The 24,947-nt window shown below is 40.6% G+C and overlaps 1 protein-coding gene across 2 annotated transcripts in view; it reads right to left on the minus strand.

Annotated features, from left to right (window-relative positions):
* LOC125458506 (gamma-aminobutyric acid receptor subunit gamma-2-like) overlaps window positions 1-24,947 on the minus strand; it is a 114,408-nt gene that overhangs the window by 69,011 nt on the left and 20,450 nt on the right. For both annotated transcript variants that reach the window (XM_048543826.2, XM_048543827.2), the window contains exons 4-6: window positions 20,368-20,588; window positions 18,001-18,083; window positions 14,913-15,053 (exon numbers count right to left, since the gene is read on the minus strand). In XM_048543826.2, the coding sequence (XP_048399783.1) occupies window positions 14,913-15,053; window positions 18,001-18,083; window positions 20,368-20,588 (445 nt within the window). The remainder of the gene's footprint in view (window positions 1-14,912; window positions 15,054-18,000; window positions 18,084-20,367; window positions 20,589-24,947) is intronic.

Here is a 24,947-nt window from a genome sequence, read left to right on the forward strand (position 1 = left end):
AAACTTCCAGTTTGCTGGTTCCAGCTGCCTCCTATTTACCATGGATGTGCATTCCCATTACACATCCATTCCCCACTAAGAGGGTCTTAGGGCTCTCGCTTCTTCCTGGAGCAAAGACCTGAACCATCCCCACCCACCATCACCCTCCTCCGCATAGCCGAGCTTGTCCTCACCCTCAACAACATGTTTTTTAACTCCTCTCATTTTCTTCTTGTAAGAAGGGTGGAAATGGAGACCCACATTCTGAAGAAAGGTCTAGGCCCGAAACGCCAGCCTTCCAGCTCCTCTGATGCTGCGTGGCCTGCTGTGTTCATACAGCTCTACACCTTGTTATCTCATGGGCCCTAGTTATGCCTGTCTCTTCACAGGGTATCTGGAACATTCCTTGTTCCATTCCTATTCAGGCACTCACCCACAATTCTTTCTCGGATATATCGATGATATCATCGGTGCTGCTTCCCTCTCTCGTCCAGAGTTGGAAAACTTTATCAATTTCGCCTCCAATTTCCATCCTGCCCTCACTTTCACCTGGTCTATCTCTGGCTTCTCCCTTCCCCTCCTCAACATTTCTGTTTCCGTTTCAGGGGATAGACTGACTACTAATATCCACTACAATCCCACTGACTCCCACAGCTACCTGAACTATATTACTTCACACCCTGCTTCCTGAAAAGACGCCATCCCATTCTCTCAGTTTCTCCGTCTCCATTGTATATGCTTAAATGAGACCAACTTCAACAAGGGAGCCTCCAAAATGTCCGCCTTCTTACTCAGCCGAGGATTCCTGAGCTCCGCTGTCGACAGGGCCCTCAACTAGATTTGGCCCATCTCCCGCACTTCTGCCCTCACCCCTTCTCTTTCCTCCCACAACAGCAATAGTGTTCCGAGATAATGGGAACTGCAGATGCTGGAGATTCCAAGATAATAAAATGTGAGGCTGGACGAACACAGCAGGCCAAGCAGCATCTCAGGAGCACAAAAGCTGACGTTTCGGGCCTAGACCCTTCATTCTAGGCCCGAAACGTCAGCTTTTGTGCTCCTGAGATGCTGCTTGGCCTGCTGTGTTCGTCCAGCCTCACATTTTATTATCTAGCAATAGGGTTCCCTTGTTTTTATCTCCAAACCCACCAGCATCCACATCCAGAAGATCATCAGACACCATTTGCACCACCTCCAGCAAGATGTCATCACCAGGCACATATTCCCCTCCCCTCCCTCTTCTGCCTACCGCAGGGACCATTCCCTCCAGGACATCCTGACCCACACTTCCTTCACCCGTAACACCACCCCCCCACATAGTCCTACGCCACCTTCCTGTGTGACCAGCGAAGATGCAACACCTGCTCATTTACCTCCTCCCTCCCCAGTATCCAAGGGCCCAAACATACCTCCCAGGTGAAGCAACACTCCACCTGCACTTCCCAGAATCTAGTATACTGAATTCACTGCTCATAATGTGGTCTCCTCTACATTGAGGAAACTAAATGTAGACTGGGTGACTTCTTCACAGAACGTCTAGATTCTGCTCACTAAAAAGGGGCTAAGCTACCTGTTCCCTGTCACCTTAACGCACCACCCAGCTCCCTGGCCAACATGTCTGTCTCAGCCTTGCTGCAGTGTTCCAGCAAAGCTCAACGCAAGCTGGAAAAACAACGCCTCACTTTCCGCTTGGGAACCCTACAGCCCTTCGGACTCAATATACAGTTCAATAATTTTAGGGCCTAAAATCTCCCATGTCCCAGACCCCTATCCCACACACTAGGCCTTGTTATCCCATAGCCTGCCATTACACACCACCTGTTATTAGTCACTAATAGTCCCCATTAACAGTTATTCACCCTTCCAGCCTGATCGTTATCAACTCTTTGCCCATGGTATGTGAGGGTGTGCAAGCTCGATGGATTAGTCATGGGAATTGCAGGGTAACAAGGATAGGGTTGGGAGATAGGGCTTGGGTCTGGGAGGTATGCTCTTCAGAGGGCTTGGCAGCTGAATGTCATGCTTCCACACAGCAGGGTTTCTATGAAAGCTTCATGGTCACCATACTAGTGGGGGGGAAGCTTTGTAGACTGATGACCAAAAACATTATCAGTTGAGGATAATAAGAGACATGAATCTAATGAATGAAGTTGAGGTTCAGATCAGTTACAACCTAAATGAATGAGAAAACAAGCTTGAGGGGCTGAGAGGTAAAGTCCTGCTCTTATATACAGTTCTGTTACAAAACAGTTGTTTCATAATTAATGGCTAATGCTGCACGCATTTTCTGTCATGCCATGATTAACCAGTTTAAATCTCTTTATATTGCTTTTTTACCCCATTTGTGGGTCATTTTGACTTGAGTACTTGCCAATTGAGGAACTCTTGGTAAAACAATTAAACAAATCTGGCAGTTGAATTTCAGACTCCTGTTGTAAATGAAAGTCATTGACCTGAAATATTAACTCTGATTCTCTCTGCAGATGCTGCCTGACCTACTGAGTTTTCCACTCTTGTTAATTTCAAGTTTCCAGCATCAGCCATTTTTTTTGTCATAATGCATTTTGAAGTTATTTGAAGTGAATCTACTCTATGCTTCAGCCTTATTATAAGTCTGTCAGTAATAACAGTAGTTGTTATGTATTCACCTTCAATTATAAAGCTCCCTGTGACAACACAAAATCTTTAATGAAGCCTCCAGGTGTATCCTGGACCCTGACATGTTTTTGCATATCCCTGCCTTTTTCTTTCTTCAGGCACTTCTGCTATGGTGCATATCTCATTATAAAAGTGAAATATTTGACTGCTAGGAAAAATGCTATAATGAGCAATGCATGAATAATAGTAATGATCAGGCAATTATTACCAAAAACACAAAATTAACTTCAAGGAAAATAAAAGATTTAGGAGTGAAGCTATGTGTCAAAAAATTCTCTTTCATTTATTCAACATTTGCCTTCAGATCTAATGCTGATCAGAGCATAATTGTATGATTTTACTACTCAAGTAAATTGTGAAGATATAAGAATATAATATTCAGTCCACTGCGACGCAATGAGTGAGCACAATGCAATCGACTTAACAGGTACAATAAATTTTCTCTACCATGAATGAAAAACAACACCAAACTGGAGTTTAGCGAGGACTATATATGACATTTGTACACTTTAAACAAAACTTAACGTAATTGCTTCCTATCAAAATGTTTCGTGTCCACCTTTCCAATGGAGAAATGAAACAAGTGGCACTGAACTCTGCATACAAGTTGGTTAACATGCAAAATTAAAACCAAATAACTTCTCCAGTAGAAGAGAGCTGCAAAGCCCATTTTCAGATTCAAGATGTCTATTGCAAAAGAAAATCACTAAATTGCTGATCTCGGTAAGAAGGATGAAATAAAATAACTTCAAATTAGATTTTGTAATCAGTCCGAAATGTTATGACTTGAACAGTGTGTAGCAATTGACAACCTCGTACTGGGATATTCCAATTGCATTTTAAAAACAGGTCAAATAAAATTATTAGAAATACACAACAAATCGTTTGCAAACAAAATATTTTTAACCCTAATCAGTTTGGGAAATAATTGTTAAACTGAAGTAATAAAATTGAAATAAAACAACTCAGTTCTCAAAACAAATTTTGTTACTCTGATAATAGTGATGTTTTGGGTTTTATTTAAATCTAACTATATTTACGCTGAAATGTTGCCACTATTCATTTTGGAGCTGGGAGAGACATGGACATTTTTAAAAAGTCCTCCCATTCACTGAAATCACAACACATAGCATGGGTGCTGATATGGATCCAAACAAATAAAAAATTCATGACATGTAAAGGAGGTAAAGGAGTTCTGTTGGTAGTATTGAAAAAATATCAAATACCAGTGGAATACTAAATAGAATTCCAAATCATTTTCTGTGCACAGCTCAACATATTCATTCACAAATAATTAAATAAGGCATAGGCAGATTCTTCCTCCCCTTGAAGTTGCAGCCTATATATTGTGCAATTCTACCTCTGTATAATAACTTGCATTTTCAAGAGAATCAATTGTTTCATATTCCAAAAACACTTGTTAAAATAAGTAACTACACCCAGATTTCCTCTTGTAACTGGGCCTTATCACAATGTTAGCAGATAACAAATTATAACAAACATTAGCTAGGAGAAAAAAAATGAAATACCAGAGAGTAAATAAAACTGAAACTATGACAGAATAGCAATAATAGACTACATCTGCATTGCACCAATATGCTGAGAATGACAGGCTAATGAAACCGTCTTGCTATTTTCAAGTACTTGGCAAAGGACTTGTGCAGCCTTATTACTACTTCATTTTAATAAATTACATAATACGAACTGTAAATGCTGCTAAAACTTTTCATATCTTTGCTGAGAGGGTAGAAAGAATGCAATGAGCTTGCTTGCACACTAGACAGTATTGTTACATTATGAACAGCTTAGATCAAAATCACGCAGATAATTCATGGTATAATGGGATGTAACAGCTCTGATATGTTGCCACATGGCTGATTAGTTGAATGAGGATTTAAAATTAATATTGAGGCATAATTTGGGAATAGGTGGCCAAAAAGTTATACAATAAAAAAAGGAGCTATCACTGGCACTGACACAATGAGCAGGTTCTTCCCAGCCCCTGAATTATACGGGCTATAGTGAGAAATTTGGCAAAATTTGGTAAAATGTCCTGCAAAGTCCTTCTTGACACCAAGATCAAAAAAAAGATGCATTTTCAACCAAATGTTGGATGTTGAGAAATTTTCACAAGTGACTGGCAAGAGGCCTATTAGGAGGGAGTATTCTTTTATCACCCTCATTAGTATGTAGTTTCCCTTCTCCCGTTGCTGTATGGAAACTGGTTGTCTGAATATTCCTTTCAAAAATTCAGAGAGAATAGCTGGCGATTCCAGCTCATCTCTTGTTCCTCTAGACCTCCATCTTGGGCACCAATATCTCATAGCATGTTCCATGGGCAACAACCACAAGTGCTTCATGTCCACAAATGTTAGCATGCAACACGTACCAGCCTCACTGCACCATTATGACACGTCTCCAAACAATGAACAGTATGGTTCTGCACTTCAATGCTGCATCTTTAAGTATACCGGCACTTTTCATTGCAATGCTGCTGCCAGTTAACTCTAAGTGCACTGGCAGGTGACCAGTTCATGGATTGGACTACGGTGCATCTCAGGGAACCTAACTTGCTATCTTAGCCTTCACTCATTTGATCCTACCTCAATGCTCACAGCATCTCTGCTTTGCCTTTTGGAGCTTGTCCCGATCAGCTAAATGTAACAGGTTCTCAGTACTTATATCCTGACTTGCCATTTAGTGCAGACATAAAACCAAGCAGCTCAACACGGCTGTTCACAGTGATCAGTCAATAGGAAGGGCAATTTTCTGTAAGGCACTGTGCTATGTCAATCTTACACCTGTACCATTTGTCAGCCATTACACATCAAATGCACTAAGTGTGCTTCAAGCAAATTGCCATGTAACAAAGTTTAGGGAAAGTATTGTTTAGGCAACATGAAGAACTGAAGGTCAGACACCTCACCACTTGTCTCGGCTCTTTCTGCCCTACTGTGGCTGCTTTCTCTTGGAATACAACTAAAAGGAGGAATTGAGCATGACTCAAGCAGTTGGCACAACTGCTGGCTCTGGTGTAAAATAGGGGAAGGGTGGAGAGATATCCCAACGAGCGAGTGAGTGAGCAGATAGTGCAGAGGCCATTCAGAGTTAGTAGGGTGGGGATATTTGGTGGTGATCGAACAGAGTAGCTGTTTCATGAAACACTAAGTGGTAGACCAAGAGCTTTGGCTGGAGATGAGTACAATAGCAGAGGTCAAATGTGTGTGAGGCAACAAAGTGAAGATGGTGGCCCTTACCCTGGTAAAAAGGAGAATGTCAGTGTTCCTCTTGCAGCATTTTTTGCAGTTCAGACAGCTGAGAACGCAATGAGCTGGGTGCCAACCTTGAACCAGACTAGCAGGGTCTGGTGTCATAGCTGGTGGTTGGGGAACAGGATGTTCCACACACGCATCATCCCATTCACCAGGACCTCCAAGTACCCTTCTACAATATGGGGCAGTAGTATTTATCATGTCTGTCGTAAATGTCAATAACCATGAGGGGCAGCTCTGCACTGACATCACTTGAGTGGGTGCACAGCTTCTTAAATCTGGCATCAATGCCCAGAATCCAAGGATGCCTCCACAGAGGTGAATACTTCTGTCCATGCAAGTCGGAGACTTGAGCTAGCATCAGATAGGAGAGACAGTGGATGGGTGCTGTACCCAGTCAGTGAGATGAGTTTGGGGTGATGGTGAGACAATTCAACAGGCCTTGTTGAGAGAAACTTTGGATGAAATTCAGCAAAAATGATATTCTAGTCGATTTCTAATGAAATTCAGCCCAGTGTCATTGGATCGCCCCTGATTTGTCAAGACTATTTTCTTTGGTTAATTTCAAAACTGCCAGCCAGTCCAATCCTGCCACCCAGGAAAGCTCAATTAGCATTCTTCAAAACAATTTCTCTTGTCAATAGCTTCCAGAGGAATTGTCTTGAGTCAGAAAATGAGAGATAACCCAGGCACAGATGAGGAACAAATTTTATTATCACTAAGGCCCACTGAAACACCAGTGATAGGGAAGAAGTGTAATTTAACACTGTACTGGCACTGGTCCAAAGGATGCAACATTAAGAATGCACACTAAAAGACTAGAGCTAGCCCATTGAGAGTATCACTCAAAGCATCAGTGATGGATTGGTGCCAACCCAGAGGATGTAACATATACAGAACTCACAACCTAAACCAGTTCGAGTGTCATATAGGTGGGTTTCCATCAAGCTGATACTAGTCTGGAGCAAAGATCAATCAACAGCTATTAAATAAACCAGAATCAGCCTTTGGGGACTGTAGTAGTGAAGACTGACTACAAACTGCCATTTGTCCAGTGAGAAAGCTAGTCAGGAAATTCACTTAAGTTGGCACTTAAATCACTCAGGAAATGCACTAATATATAACAGGCCTATAGAGACATGGGCTGAATAATGATTTCTTGCATATGACTCACTACTGTTTGTAACAATCTGTGTGGGGCAAGGTTCCGCATACTCCAGATCCCATCATTGCAATGTAAGGTTGTATAACCTGTCAGTGCCAGCGGTTGTGCTGGTTTACCTGTGCTAGTGCTCATAGCATGTAGCAGCGTAAGTTGCATATTACACAGCATTTTAACTATTAACATCCCCTTTCCAATTCAAGTTTATCAATTCCACAGGTTAACAAATCTATCTACACATAAAACAGGAGATGAATTGTCTGAAGGGCCACATAAAATTATGTAGAATTTGGTATATTTAAAGCTATCTAAAGATCTTTTCTGATCAACAAAAGAAATTACATTTTTTTGTCAACAAAATCAGTTCATGGGACGAGGGCATCACTGGTCAGGCCAGTGTTCATTGCCTAATTATCCTCAATTATCCAGACGGCAATTATGAGTCAGCCACATTGTTGGGAGTTATATGCAAGGCAGACCAGATGGAGATGGCAGATTTTCTCCGTAAAGGACATCATTGAGCCAGGTTTTTTTTTCAATGACAATTAACATGGTTACCATTGCGTCAGCTTTTAATTCTACATGTTTTTAAATTGAATTCAACTTCACCACTTGCCATGGTGGGATTTGAACACCAGTCCCCAGGACATTACAGTTGCTTCTGGATTTACCACTGCCATTACCTCTAACATCTCCCCAAACCTACACCACCTTGTTTAGTTTACGTCACTACCAAAAATCACAGGACTGTTGAGTATAATTAGCTGCAAAAAAATGGATTATCCATCTCAACACTGTAATGGTGTTTGATATATATTTTGATTAGATATCACAAAAGCAAGGTTATGTAAAATAGATAGATACGTGTGTGTATTAATGATTTATTTATGTAAATTTGTAGCTCTATGTTCTACGAACAGTCAATAATCAGTTGATTTAAAAACTCAAAATTTTTAAGGTCTAATTTTAAGCTTCATTGAACAAATCAACCTGTGAATACTACAGTCTTGATTAAACAATATAGCCTTCTAAGAATAGAGCTGTGAGGAAAAAGCTGCAAGAAAAGTAAATACATTCTGAAGATTTGAACTGCAAGTGAAGTTATTGGAACCATGATAGCAACACTGACTGTAATATGATTCATTGTGGGTACTATGCCAAGCTGTAGCATTCACTGCTTAGAAATACTACCATATAGAGATAGTGCAAGAATTGCAGTGTGGTGATATTATATGAAACGGAAATGATGTGAATTTCTTGATGCACACCGCGTACAACCATCAGAATTCCCAAGATGAATAATTAAATAATAAGGAATTCTAAATTAAAACAGATGTTTTTAATTGAGCAATCAAATAATTAATATTATAAGCAATGCAATAAGGCCAAGACTGCCACAAAACAGGTGGTGAGTGTAAGATTTGAGTCCGAGTCTAGAATTAAAGGACCATATTAACTGTCTTATAGCAAGGGTATAACTCAAAGGGCTCAGTACCAAACAACTAAAAATTAACCAACATGCATTTCTTTCTTAGATAATAAAATGTGAGGCTGGATGAACACAGCAGGCCAAGCAGCATCTCAGGAGCACAAAAGCTGACGTTTCGGGCCTAGACCCTTCATCAGAGAGGGGGATGGGGGGAGGGAACTGGAATAAATAGGGAGAGAGGGGGAGGCGGACCGAAGATGGAGAGTAAAGAAGATAGGTGGAGAGGGTGTAGGTGGGGAGGTAGGGAGGGGATAGGTCAGTCCAGGGAAGACGGACAGGTCAAGGAGGTGGGATGAGGTTAGTAGGTAGCTGGGGGTGCGGCTGGGGGTGGGAGGAAGGGATGGGTGAGAGGAAGAACCGGTTAGGGAGGCAGAGACAGGTTGGACTGGTTTTGGGATGCAGCGGGTGGGTGGGTGGGGGGGGGGCGGAGAGCTGGGCTGGTTGTGTGGTGCAGTGGGGGGAGGGGACGAACTGGGCTGGTTTAGGGATGCTAAATCTCCCCTTCCCCCACCGCATCCCTAAACCAGCCCAGTTCGTCCCCTCCCCCCACTGCACCACACAACCAGCCCAGCTCTCCACCACCCCCCCCCCCCCCCCCCCCACTGCATCCCAAAACCAGTCCAACCTGTCTCTGCCTCCCTAACCGGTTCTTCCTCTCACCCATCCCTTCCTCCCACCCCAAGCCGCACCCCCATCTACCTACTAACCTCATCCCACCTCCTTGACCTGTCCGTCTTCCCTGGACTGACCTATCCCCTCCCTACCTCCCCACCTATACTGTCCTCTCCACCTATCTTTACTCTCCATCTTCGGTCCGCCTCCCCCTCTCTCCCTATTTATTCCAGTTCCCTCTCCCCATCCCCCTCTCTGATGAAGGGTCTAGGCCCGAAACGTCAGCTTTTGTGCTCCTGAGATGCTGCTTGGCCTGCTGTGTTCATCCAGCCTCACATTTTATTATCTTGGAATCTCCAGCATCTGCAGTTCCCATTATCTCTGCATTTCATTCTTGCAATCTTATTAATGTTTTCCATTCCACCTTAGCAAAACCTATTTTGCACAACTGCAGCATATTCAAATCACATGGAGTAAAAACTGACACAATCTGTGAACATCATGAGAAATCTGTGTATGATTTCTATCATGGGATTGGGGCCGGTTACTGAGTATCAATGTTAAGTATACATCAGTGAAATGGTGGGGAAAAGGTAATTAAAAAATAAGAAATGCAACCACTTTAAAGGAAGCGGATATTCAAAGCAATCTGTTAATTACCAAGTTTCTGTATTATGAGACAGTTTGATTGTTTATAAGGCCAGAGGGGAATGCAAATAAATCGAGTGATTGTCATTTGCTTACACTAACAAATGATTGCAAATTAAAATTTTATGAAAATGACAAACAGCTTCTGTCTGATTAATAATGAATTGTTTCAGGTGAGTCAACTCTGGTACATGCTCTTCTGAGTGCATAATCCAGGTGACAATGAGACAAAGGCAAGCAAAGCATTTACAATTTAAACCGTAAAGGTTAGACCAAAGTGATCGACTGCATCACAAATAAAAAGAGTAAAGATAAACTCTAATCATGAGAGACAGAGGTAGGTATATATATATATATATATATATATATAGTTTGGATTAAAAAGGAGGACACCATGATAAAAAGATTCTTTTTACATTTTCTCAGTGTATACTTAAATTTGCAACTCAGCATTGATTGAATGTGATATTAATTATGGCTCCAATGTTACTTTTTAAAAAAAAATGTTGGATTACAGCACAGTGTTGCAAACCGAAAACATTCAAACTTTGTTATCTTAAGGAACACAAAGTTTTATGGGTCTATTGACAGTGGAAAATCACATTAAATTCAGGAAGATTTTCTTTTGGTTCACAAACATTGGGCATAATTTAACCTAGCCTGATTCAGAGGTAACTATGATGCCTGGGCACACTGACCCAGGATTTTACCTGTAAAGTCTCCTAGAAGTGGTAGCATCTCTCCAATTAGGTTAAAATGCACAAGGAAATTTCTGGTGAAAGTAGCAGAATGTAAGTGAAGGTTCAGTGATTTAACTGTTTAAAAACCCAAAACTGTTTAAAAAGCCTCAATGTAGAGCCTTGCAAAACTTGTGGAACAAGGTTGCAGCATCCAAGGGATGGATCTTTCATTCTTACTTACTTTATGGCTGATTGAGGGTTCCAACATTGGGAGGTGGGATGGGATGCTGAAAGTTCAGCTCCTGTCCTGGTCTCCAACACTGTCACTCTCCCACCCTCCCACGACAACCATCCCGTGATCTTCATCCTCAACTTTAGCCTGGCATACCTTGAAAACCCTGGGCCCCTACTGGATGCATTTCTGATAGGTGACATCAGATAATTTGGCACTGTACAAGGAGGAGTGGTCAGGACTTCTGGCAGCATGGCTCTGAAATCTGAATAGGCCCAATGGGACTAAGTCCAAAAGGGACATCATCAGGCCACAAGCATAGTACTGATAGGGGGCTCTTTGTCAACCAGGCAAGAATACCAGGCCAATTAAATTCCACCTACTGGATAGCAGGACTGCACATTAATGGCAGACATTCCACCATGATTTGATTTTTATTTAATTATTCCCATGTGGTATGTGGGCATTTGCTGCCCATTACTAATTTCACTTGAAAAGATGGTGATGAATTGCGTTCTTATATTGCTGCAGTTCTTTGAATGTAGGTATTCCAATAGAACTATTAGGGAGGAAGAGTGTTCCAGGGTTTTCATCATATGACAGTAAAAGAATAACAATATAGTTCTACGTTCAGATGGGCTGTGCATTGAGGGGTTAGTGTGCAGATGGTGAGTTCCTACATGTCTGCTACCCTTGTCCTGTGAGATTTAGAAGATGCTGTCGAAGGAGCCTTGTTGAGTTTCTGCATGTTGTATATGGCACATGCGGCAGCCCTTGCTCATTAGTGGTGGATAGAATGAATGCAGAAAGTCGTGGATGAGGTACCAATTAAGTAAGGTCCTTTATCCTATCTGATATCAAGCTTCTTTACAGTTGTTGTTGCAGCTGTGCTCATCCAGGACAAGTGCAAAACATTCCATCATGCAAATGATTTGTGTCTTGTAGATGGTGGACAGATATTGGGGAGGCAGGGAGGGAGTTATTTTTCTCGGGATTTCCAGCACCTGACATGGTCTTGTAGCCATAGTATTTATATACTTGGCCCATTTCAGCTTATGGTCGATGGTAACTCCCAAGAAATTGATGGTGGGGGATTCAGCAATGGCAATCCTAATAAACTCAAGGGGAGATAGTTAGATTCTATTCTCAGAAATTATCAATGGCCTGGCACTTGTGTAGTATGAATGTTACTTGTCACTTAGCAGACCAAACCTGGGGATTATCCAGTTTTTGGTGCACATGAAGGCAGGCTGGTTGAGCATCTGAGGAGTCACAACTGATGTTGAACATTGAGAAATCAGCAAATATTCCCACATCTGATTTTATCATGGAGAAAAGGCCGTTGACAAAGCATTCATGGCTTGGGACTGAGATCACAAACCTCTAATAACCACAACCATCTTTCTTTCTGCCAAGTATGACTCCAACCAATACAAAGCTTTCCATCTGATTTGGCTCCTTAATGCCATACCCAGTCAAACACTGCCTTGAAAGATAGTCACTCTCAGTTTACTTCTGGAGTTCACTCCTTTGGTCATGGTTGGATAAAGCTACATTGTCAGAAGCCAAGCAGCCCACAGAAGCCAAAGTGAGCATCAATGAGCAGGTTCAACAAGAGCTGTTTGGTAGCACTGTTGATGATTGCTTCCAACACCTTGCTGAAAATCAAAAGTAGACTGAATGGGTAGGAGCTGGGTTGGATTTGCGCTGGACTTTTGAGGACAGGACACACCTGGGTAATTTTCCATATTGTTCAGCAGTATCAGTGTTATAGTTGTACCAGAACAGCTTGGCTTAAGGTGTTGAAAATTCTGGAGAACTGAGGTTTCAATATTATTGTTAGAATGTTGTCAGAAACCAAAACCTTTGCTGGATCTAGTGCCATGAGCCATTTCTTCATATTGAACTGAATTCGTTGAAAATTGGCATCTATTATGCTAGAGACCTTCAGCAAGATCAGCCATTAGTACATCTGTCTGAAGATGTAAGCAATTTGGCTTGGTCTTTTTGACTGATATTCTAGGGTCCCCTATCATTGAGCATGCCAGTTTTGTACAGTCTCCTCCAGCCCACCACTATTCACGACTAAGTGTAGCAGACTGCAGAGCTTAGATGTAATCCACTGGATGTAGGATCACTCAGCCCTGTTGCATGCTGCCTCTCCTGTTTAGCACGTAAGTTATTATAGAATCTCAAAAGTACAGAAAGAGGCCATTCAGCCCAATGAGTCTGCACTGGCCCTCTGAACAGCATCCCACCCAGACCTACTCCTTCTTCCTATTTCCAAAACCCACATATGCCATAGTTAATCCACCCAGCCTGCACATGTGTAGAGTAACATGGCAACTTAGGATGGCCAGACCCCTAAGCTGCATGTCTCTGGACTGCAGGAGGAAACCAGAGCACCCAATGGAAATTCAGCTGTCCCGTGTTGCAGTTTCACCAGGTTGACATCTCATGTCTGCGTATGCTTGATGTTCCTCCTGGCATGCCCTCCTGCACTCTTCTTTAACGTAGGGTTAATCAGCTCGCTTAGTAGCAACAGGAGAATGCGGAATATGCCAGCTCTGAGTTTCAATACAGTTTTGCTGCTGCAGATGGCTCACAACACTTCATGGATGCCCAGTCTTGCATTGCTAGATCCGTTCAAAGTCCCATTTAACATTGTGTCATGCCACATAACAGGATAGAGGGTATCCTCAATGCGAAGATGAAACTTTGTTTCTATTGAGATTTTGTAATAATCACTGACTGATAACTGTCATAAACAGATGCATCTGCAATAGTTAGATTAGTGAGAATTAAGCCGAATAGGTTTTTCTACCTTGCCAGTTCCCTCAACACCTGCTGCAGACCTAATCTGGCTGCTGTATCCTTTAGAATACAGCCAACTTGGTCAACATTGGTGCTTTCAAGCCATTCGTGGTGATTGATACAGATGTTCCCCACCCAGAGTACATTCTACAGCCTTGTCATCCTCTATGTTTCCTCCAAGTCTTGTTTAATATGGAGAAACACTGATTCATCAGGCAAGGGTGAAGTACGTAGTAATCAGCAGGGACTCCCCTTGATGTTCGACCTGATGCTATGAGACTTCATGGGGTCGCAGGCACAATGCTGCAGACCCTGAGGGCAACTCCTTCCCAACTATATACCACTGAGCCATTAGCTCTGGTGAATCTGTCCTGCCAGTGGGATGGGCAATAGCCAAGGACAATGATGGTGCTGTCTCAGATATTGTCCATAAGTTATGATTCTCTGAGTCCGACGTTGTCAGACTGTTGCTTGACTAATCTGTAAGACATTGCTCCAAATTTTGGCACAAGGTCTTAGATTTTCATTAAGAAGATTTTGCAGTTTAAACACGGCTAGGTTTTCTTTTGTCATTTTGAGCACCTAGCTCAATGCTGGGTGGTCCATCCACTTCAATTGCTTTTATTAAGCTTTCCAGCAGTTTGTTACAACTGTGCGTTTCCCTCCTTTCAATGAAGAATGCAAACTACCATATCTTCTACAGATAATTGTTATGTTATAACATTTGATTTGTCTATCATTATTCATGATTTGTAACACTACTTTGGAAATCATTGCCAATGTCCACCTTAAAGGCAGTGAAATATAATCAATGTCCAAATCATTTTCACTCTCCATCCAAGATAAAGTTTCAGATATGGATGATACTCATTGATTTATTATTCTTGACTTTTCATTCAGTTCCATTAGTTTTATAACATATCAACACATCTCATGTCAAGTCTGCAGATGCTTATTACATCTGACAACAAAGCAAATCAAACATAACTCACATAACTTCAAAGAAAAAGGTGTATTAAACTAATATGATTGATACCTTACATCACGTACATTTGTTTAAAGTAGGATCCATTTCCTGATGGTTTCCTGTAGTTTATGACCGTGCTAGATGACTTGCACACTCCCAAGGTAATATCTCAGCTCACGATGACAAATATTTCCAGTTGCAAATACCAAGATTTATCAGTAGCAGAATAAAAAAAGAACTCAGCAGGATAAGCCATCTGGTTACTAATGTTCTGCCAAAGTAAATATTCTCCACAGTTCTCAAAATTCTTCTGTTACAGTAAGCACAAACATCAATAATATGACTTCCTGATGGAGGAAGACCCATACTCCTAGCTGTCAGTTTTAGAAAGTAACTTACCAGAAGTAGTCCTGACGAGATCCGTTGTATTTCTCAATCCAAGAAACGCAAACTGATAAAGCCTCCAAAAGCGAGGCTCTCCAAAGATAACAGAACGATATCTTGCCCACTGATATATTATTTCATCTTTGGGGTAGCCATCTAGAAATTAAATTGCAAAAAGCTTTTTTTTAATTACTCTTCTATTAAGTCAGCACCTCTTGAAATTGAATGTGCAATCTTTTATTTGGTAAGATACAAAATTTCATGAGGAAGAAATGGTAGCCAAATCTCCACTTTCCACAGGCCATGTGCATTCCCTCCCATGAGCACTATTGCATTGTTCAATACCCAGAAGTAAGATTAAACTAAACTAGATCATAACTTCAATCATAAGATCAAAATGCAATTAAAGATGAGTAATCCCATTTAGCCCATAATGCTTAATCTATTTCCAAAGACCCTGCAGTCCTATGATTAATAAGTTTAATTCTTTCTTACGAGTCTGAAGTTTTGTCTTCACTGCTCTATCTGGAAATTGCTCATTCTTTTTGTAAAGAAGTTCTGAATATCAGTCCTGAAGATAACCTTTATTTGTTGAACTTGTGCACCAGTTCAGCTACTCACACAATTTAAGGTAAGACTGTGGATATTTAAAAGTTGAGCGTTGCTGACAAGATCAGCAGTTATTACCCATTCCTTTCCTTTATTCATTCATGGGATGTAAGCATTACTGGCTAGGACAGCATTTATTGCCCAAATCTCGTTGCCCTTCAGAAGATAATGATAGGACCTTTGTTTTGAGCCACTGCAGTTTCATTAGGTAAAGATGCTCCCACAGAATAGAGGTTCAACTATTTTGAGCTGCATTTCAAAGGCCTGCCTAGCATGATTCTTTTTTTTTTGCAGAAGGCAACACTTAAAATATGGCTAGTGCTTAGTCCACCATCTTCTAATGTACCCATGAACTCACTGCCATAACGCAGTAGGTGCTTGGCTGCTAAAATTGGTGTTCCACTACATAAAGCTCTGCCTTTGACTAATCAATAATGAGCAATGGCAATACAGGTCAAACGAACAACCGTGCAAGAATTGAAAAGAAACTTGTGAGCATTAATGTTCTCATATAACTGCCATTGTCCTAATTAGTAAAGTTTGAGGATTTTTGAAGCACCGTAGAATCGTGGTGAGTTGATTTTGTATCAATTGATGGCACATTTTGTAACCACAGAACACAATTAGCAGAGGGGTCAAGATAATGAAATGTGAGGCTGGATGAACACAGCAGGCCCTGCAGCATCTCAGGAGCACAAAAGCTGACGTTTCGGGCCTAGACCCTTCATCCAGAGGGGTCAGTTGTTTACACAAATAGATTGAGTGGATTGCTATTTTCTGAATGGTAACATGCTTCTTAAATATTGCATACAAATTAATCCAACCAAGGAAATGGAGTATATTCTGTCACACTCCAAATGGGTGCCCCGTGGGTGGTGAAAACAATTAAGAAGGCAGCAAACAAGCTAGCTATGATGTTGCATTTACAGCCCTGAATTGGTCAAATACTTACAGCACTGATCAGTAGTGACAGTGATATATATATTTATGATGCATTGGTATGGAGTAGAACTGTTTGAAAAGCAAAATTATACAGTATTCCAATTGTAAAGGCAATGAACGCTATAAATTATTTGGTGCTGATCACATAATTTCACATATGTGGAGAACAGCTTGTTTAAACAATGACAACGGACTATTTTAAACTTGTCAGGGAAAAGGGCATACAAGGGCTCAAGAATCACAACACTACAAATATGCAGTTCAGGTCTAGATAAGGCAAGAAGCAGGAATTATGTCAGTTCAGCAAGTTGATGATCAGAAGAGGAGAGAAACTTTGGGCATGTAAGGATATTATTATCATCCCAGCCTGCAAGAAACATCGAACAGCATGCACACATTGAAATATATTTACATAAAGTGATAAAAACGTAACAATACCTAAAAATGAAAAAATATAGAATATATAGGTGAATAAAGGTAAACAAATTTTTTTTATTTATAAAAATTGGCTTGATATTGTTCAGAGATGGTAGGAACTGCCGACGCTGGAGTTTGAGGTAACAAAGTGTAGAGCTGGATGGACACAGCAGGCCAGGCAGCATCAGAGAAGGCAGGAGAGCTGACGTTTCAGGTCTGGACCCTTCTTCAGAAATGCTCATGTATGTGCGCATGAGCAATCTGACAAAATCCAGGAGTGAGCACACGCAGTCGGCATTCAGCACAGGATCACTTGTTTTGGACATATCTTTAAAACAAAAGACTTACCTGGGCCTAAATGCTGGTTACCAACAGCTGTCCTAGTGCTGGGAAACCATGAAGGTCATGGATAGGCTTGTGATTGAAATGGCATGCATTTTCCCAAAAATTCATTAAGGTACATACCATTAAGTTATGTTCCCACTCTTCTGGTGCCTGGTGTCTGATGACATACTTCCAAATATCAGGAGGCAAGAGCACTGAACAAACCTTTTCCCTTATCCACTTGCATGACCCCAATCTCTTCCCTGTTATGCCTCCCAACCTCATGGTTCACGCCAGGTGCAGACAGGGAGAAAACTAGCAACATCTCTTGACAAGCATAGCTATCACTAATAAAGAACAACATATAGTTTCCATTGTTTTACGATGAAAATGTTGAATTATTGGTACTGACAATATTCCTGCAGATTATCGTTTTTGGTATGCTACATACATTACAATGTCTACTTTAGGGAAATAAATAATCTGAAAAGTAGTGAAAATATTGAATTCTCTCCCTAATAGCATTGCGAGTCAACCCACAAAAGGTAGACTGCAGAAGGCAGTCAAGAAGGCAGCTGACCACCACCGTCTCAAAGGCAAGTAAGAGCGGGCAATAAATTCTGGCCAGCCTGCGATGCCCACATCCCACTAATGAATAAAAGGAAATAAATATGTGAAGAAGTTTGTAAGTACATGTCATATCAACCTCTTTGTGACAAACACTCTTTTAAACATTCTGCAATGCTCTAACAAATGACGCTGCTGTTTTATATATTAGTAAGTAAATTATATGTCATGAAGCTATACATACAACTCGAAAATACCAAAGGGCATGAGTGTTCATCCATTGGGAAGTTATGTAGTTGTAGCTGGCATTCAGCTTCAATTGTCAATCTAAAAATAGTAAAAGCTCATTTTAAGTGTTGAAATAACTGAAAGGGCAATCTCATGACAGAAACAGTAATTACATAGAAGTATATTCACCCATGTAAGGTATATGTGTGTCAGGCGTGAATCAAAGACAGAGATGCATGTAACTATACATTTAAGACATGGACAACAACTAAAGCTTATGTACTGAGGATAATTTATAAGATGCAAAAAATATACTTCAGAATACAAGCTGTGGTGTTTTAAATGTGCAAAATTTACATGATGGAACAGTTCAAACTATTCATTAATGGTGAATACTGTTTAGATAAAAAGAGCATAATTGTTGTCATAATACCACTAGCAGTGAATCACAATAAGTGTTGTATTAAATTATCAAAGATAAATTTAGTCACATTACTGATCTTATTTCCGAGATTTTCCACTAAAGAAAATGAGACTGTAAATGTCAATTCGCTTCATGGCTACTCAAATACCTTAGAACACCGCACATGAAATGTGTTCATAACTTCCTTGGAATTTAAATAAAATTGGTGTGCATCTAAAACTAAAAGGATAATAATCTCCCAAAACATCAATTTACTACAAGCAGCATACAATATTTCATTCAATATTATTTATGAAGTGCATTTTTGAAGTGATCGAATAATTCAGATCTATCTGATTTCAAACCAAAATATCTAACCATTGGCAAACTATTCATAGCTGTCTTTGGGAATACTTAAAAAAAAGCATTACAGCCAGATAGCTCTCAACAACACTCCACTGTGGTTTAATTGTTGAATGGCGTGTTTAATTAGCAAAGATGGAGAGAAAATATATAATAGCTCAAATTTTGCTTCCAAAATAACAACAAGCTAAATTGCACTCACGATTATTCACATATAAATGATCCAGTAGCTTGTTGTCAGAAACAGATATTTCGTGAAATGCAAATCATCACATTTCTGGGCAAATTTGTGATGCTTCACCATTGACCTTGCAAAAATGACCACTGGCCCTGAGGCTCCTAGTTACTTTTAGGAATATGCTGGCTTTGGAAAATTAAGCTGACATTTAATGTGTAACAAAAAGTAACAGCATATTTTTACAACTGAAATAATGTTGTGTTATCACTTAATGCCAATCAATATCTCTGGTCTAGAAAGGGAGCAGCTTAAACTGTTCAGTCACAATCCTGCATACAATAAATTCTTGCACAAAGCCAAAACATTCACATTTGACTTTTTTCTTACTTCACGTTTCTGCATCTTAACATACTTTCTCCCATTTTTATTTCTTGCTCCATAACTGATTGGATTGGAATTCATCCAATTTCCTCATTCATCAGCCTCTTTCTTAATCTTTAAGTCATATTGATTAAAGGAATTAAAGGGTCTCAACTATCACCAAGATCCCAGGTACTTTATTGTTACTGTACTTTCAGCAACTTATTTTTAACAAATTAAAAGGATCAAGGCACAAAGTCTAACTAATGATTCCTTACCCAGAAAAATCTGGGCCAATGATTTCGTTAATGCATTAGCGTGGTAGTATGTTTATGCGTGTAAATAAGATTTCCGTGAACTTGCAATGAAGTCACAGTACTAGGTCAGCAGGAAGCTTGAGGAAATACATGCCCAAAGTAATCAGATCTTGAAGATTTGGTTATTGATTAACTTGGTCATCATCAAGTTTTGCAAATAAGAACTACAATTTTTGTTTCCTGAGGGAAAAATCACTCATTACAGGGAGAATGCAGCAATTAGTACCTTGCAGCTCCATTGGCCAGTGTGACTGTAAAAAGCAGTGAGCTAAGCCTGGTCTTGTCTTGAGTGGATAGTGACCCACGTGCATTTCTACCTGGATCATGCTTACGAGCAGTATCACTGGCTAATTCTTTTGTCTCTATCACAGGAACTTTCATCCCAAGTGCAGTGTCCTGATTGCCAATCTGATCGCCCCTGATTGTGATGCAATCAGCAACATTCCTGATCTTAGGAATGTGAAATTCACAAGATTCTGGACTTCTTTCATACAATAGCTAGAAAATAATCTCAATTTCAAAGTACTGTTCAAAGCAAATAATTATGTGCTCAGCCAAACTCATCTGCTATCTTCTCTATCAGAATAGTTATAAGAATATCATATATATCATAACAATAACATAATATTTACTGGTTCTAAAAATAAGCAAATAAAATAGTTGTGTATGATAACAATTTTAAAAAGTGCCCTCAATGGACATGTAGATTAAGTTTTTTTTCCTTATACTGCACCCAAATATTAATAAGTTAGCATAAATTACCTTAGTGTGTACAATATTCTTCCGTCATTCCATATCCGAAGCATTCTATTCGGAGTCGTTATCCAATGGGCGTCAGCCTTCTTGGAATTTCTAAAGAATGTGTCTGGTATCCATATTTTGCCAACCATGTTGCTGTTGAGTCTGAGGACTTTCATCGTGCTATTAAATTTGAGACGTCTATCATACCACGTTTGGGCAAAAAATATGTCAATGGTATACTCCTGTTGAATGAATATAATATCAATAATATTAATATTCAGAGACAATGGTTCAATAACATACACAAAACCTCTGAACCATCTTTCGCATAAAATTTTAGTGTAAGAATTTATAAATCATGGAGTAAACTCAACTGCCAAGTAATTTAAAACAGGGGAGATGGCATAGTGGTAATGTGACTAGACTAGTAGCCCAGGACACCAGGCTAATATTCTGGGAACATAGATCCAAATCCTACAGAGAAATTTAAATTCAACTTCTAAAACAAAAACCTGCAATTAAAATGCTATCGAATGCTGTAAAATCTCATCTAGCTCACTAATGTTCTTTAGGGAAGGACAACTTTACTTGGTCTGGCCTATATATGGCCCCTGACCTGGAATATACGGTTTACTCTTAACTGGCTCTGGGAAATTAGAGACATGCAACAAATGCTGATCTAGACAGCACATAAAATGAATGATAAGGAAGTAAGGTCATTGGCCTGGAACAGTGATCTGGATCATATGCTGAGGAGATAGGAAGGGTTCCCAACTCTCCACTGTAAATATCAGAGGTGAGTGCATCTCCCATGGGCCTTCAGCCTGCGTTTTGGCCTGAGGGCCATGTCATTACTATGGCCCTCTTCAATCAGTTGCCAACAGCTCTCCAGTACTGGGAATAATGGTGTAGGAGTAGCAGTCACTTCCAGTACTACAGCTAGGTCCAGGGGAAGGTATGTTGAACTGGATCAGATAGCCAAATAAGTCTACAAACTTGTCAAATGCCAACCTCACAGATCAAGGTGAAGGGGCTGGCAGTTTCAGGAAGGTGAATGGACATACTGAAAATCACGGATGTAGAGGGGGATGCAGGGAGAAGAAAGAATCTAAAGTTGACATTCAGCACTCAGAATGAAGGCCTGCCCCTCCTGACCAAATGTTTTACTGGCCTAAGCATACAGAGATAAACAGGTCAGGGTGCATTTTGGGTGTTGCCCTCTCCTGGTTTCTATTAAATCTAAGCAGCAATAGGATGAAGTCTTTAACTGGGTATAGTTACCTAATTAAGGGTGTGTTAACTAGACAATGAATGGGTTGGTTTCATTTGAATAATAAGTCTGTTGACCCAAGATAAAGAATGGTTCTACAAGGACAACAAGTAGCAATCTTGAATGTACATGGAACTGTTGTTCATACTGAGCTGCTTTTACACTAATGCCTTTTAAGTCAGATTCAAAGCATTGAGCATACTCAAGCGTGCTTTTGAAATTCAGATTAAATCCAAATTCAATGACCAGCATCAGCACTGCAGATGTTTTCTCAATTCTATAATATGTAGAATTAGTGATGCTGATTGGGCAAAATTGACTGTACAGGTAACTGTGATGTTATTAATAAATACTGCTTTTCTTCAAATAAGGTATAGAGTACCTGCCTTCAACAATTTTAGCAAAAGTAAATCACACTAGAGGAGTTACATCCCAGTTGTCACTAATTCCATCTACTTTTTAAACCATGCAATGAGTGAAAAAAAGGAATTCCACATCCTGTCAATAGGGAAAGATCTTCTTCCTGCTGTTAATGGAAATCAAATTAGGCACTTTCTTTAACAGGAATCCAGTAAGGAATGTTACTTTTATGCCTTGGTGTTGAGATCAGAATTGATTCTTTGGTATTTCATCCTATAATTAATATGGCTTAATGTCTGTAGACATTAAAGTTGAAACATTATTTACACTTCTATGTCAAACAAAATCTTCATATTCAGGTTTGTAGATGAGTAAAAGGTTAGGAGAAATTTGCCCATTTGCAGTTAAACTGTTATTGGTCAATGGGACATATGGCATCCAGACCATCATAACTCGGAGCAAATCTTCCCAAGGAACTTCTCACCTCATTAATTTATGCAGCTGGGTGCTTGAGCCCCTTTCCCCAGGAACTGTGTGGCCAAAGGAAGAGAAGTAAAGTCATAGAGTCAAACAGCACAAAAACACACCCATCCGTCCAAACAGTCCATGCCAACTATAATCCCAAAGTAAACAAGTCCCATCTACTTGCACGTGACCCATATCCCTCCAAACATGTCTAATTTGTGTACTTATCTAAATGTCTTTTAGACATTGTGACTGTACCAGCGTCTATCACTTCCTCTGGAAGTTTATTCCACACACAAACTACTCTCTCTGTGAAAAAAACACCCATTTTAAAAAAAATCCTTGTCCTCTCACCATAAAAATACATCCCGTAGTCTTGGAATTTGCCCACCCTAGGGAAAAGATACCTGCTATTCACCTTATCTACACTCCTCATTATTTTATAAACCTCTATAAGGTCACCTCTCAATCCCCAATGTTCCAGTGAAAATAGCTGCAGCCTCTCCAACCTTTTCTTATAATTCAAACACCCCACTCCAGGCACTCTAGGTAAATCCCTTCTGAACCCTCTCCAGCTTAATATTATCTTTCCTATAACAGGGAGACTTCTGGTATCATGAACTGCCCCTCCCACGATGATGCTCACTGTGATTACCAAACCTTCTGCTCCATAACAATTCTGTGTTGCTATGATGTAGCCCAGAGGAAATCTCTCTCTCCCCTTTTCGCAGGCAGGGACTTGGAAGTGTTATTTGATGGGGTGGTGGAGAGGAGGACAATTATTTTTTGAATAGACCATCACAAGAGGTCAGACAACCAGACACAGCTAACCTGGGCTTAAGTAGTTTAGAAAGAAGGTCAATGACCTTCTGGTCTCTGCAAGAGTAAGTGCCACCATCTTCTCTGCTCCCCCATACTCAAGGTCTACACTCACTCTAACTCTGCCACTACACAAGTGTCTCATAGACATCAGGATCATGGACTACAACTTTCAGAATTGCATGCATTGTGTCTATTCAATGGCTCTTGGCCACGTCATCCTCCTAACCCCATGTGCTTTGCATTCACTCATTGGGAACACCTCATTACATCTTCTCCTCCTGCATTACAAATAATTGTTCTTCCATCTACTATCACCATATGCAAGCTCTCCATTTATCTCACTGCAGGGAAACCTGGCCCTCCGCCAGCCTGGACTGATATCTCACCAGCACCTTGATTGACCTACCTGTGATCCCTGGACCACTTTCACCTGACCTGTAGGACTGACTGTGGTCCAATCCCTAAACTGCAAGGACATAGATTCCCAGGTTCTGCTAAGTTGTCGCACCTGACTGATTGCGGACAACCTTCTAGTAGGAATTGGATAAGTCCCTTGACCGAATATTGCAGTACCCCCGATGGATGGTTGCCCTCCATCATACCAACATGGACTGCTCCCCTTTGACTTTTACACTTGCCATTTGTTTCAAGCTTGCATTGACTCATAAAATGATGGCACATGCTGCAGGTCTGATGTAACAGTGTTATGCAGCAACATGCCCATGTGTCCATATTGTGGTCAGGCAACAGCCTAGTGGTATTATCTCTGGACTGGTATTCCAGAGACCCAGATAATGTTCTGGGGGCCCAGGTTCAAATCCCATCACGACTGATGGTGGAATTTGAATTCAATAAAAATTGTCTGGAATGAAGAATCTAATGATGACCATGAACCCATTGTTGACTGTCAGAAAAACCCTCTCACTAATTTCCTTTAGGGAAGGAAACTGCCATCCTCACCTGGTCTGGCTGACCTGTGACTCCACAGCAATGCGGATGACTGTGAACTGTGCTCTGGGCAATTAGGGATGGACAATGAATGTTGCCTAGCCAGCAAGGCCCTTAACCCATGACTGAATAAGGAAAAAAAAAATGTCCAATCCTGGTCTTACTAATCAATTGCCTGGTCAGTGCTCCCCATCATCAAAAAAACTGACTTCCTCTTCCTTTCCTAAACTCAATGCAAGCCTGGGAGATTGGCAAATTGTAACTGAGTGCCAAAGCCCTTATACATTTAGAAGGCAGTGCTAGCCACACAGAGGCTGGCAGCCTGAAAGTCAGCTTTGAAGTCAGTGAGGGTGCTATAACAATGCAATGTGAAGTAAATTCAGGCTGGCAGCTTCAAGTAAGTGGCAAAGTAAGTGATCATTAAAAAGCAAGCTAAGAGTCATAAAAAGTATATCCATTGGTGATGCAGTAGATATTCTTGTGTCCCTGTGAGCAAAGTGACCTGGCAGATGCATTTAAGTTGTAGGTGTCCCTAAGCTCCAAAGGGTTGAAATACTGAAGTGGTGCCCAAGTTGCTCTGAGAGCAGGCATAATGATGTAGTGAAGCTGAGTCTGCTGATGCATGGATAAAGTGTTGAGGAGGATGGTAACCACGGAGCAGGCAGCAACTTTGTTGTGCAGAAACAGCTGGATAATAGCTGGAGCAAACAAGTGAAAGACTGCATCCACCAGACAC

Source organism: Stegostoma tigrinum, chromosome 13 (assembly GCF_030684315.1).
Source record: "Stegostoma tigrinum isolate sSteTig4 chromosome 13, sSteTig4.hap1, whole genome shotgun sequence".
NCBI classification, from domain to species: Eukaryota; Metazoa; Chordata; class Chondrichthyes; order Orectolobiformes; family Stegostomatidae; genus Stegostoma; species Stegostoma tigrinum.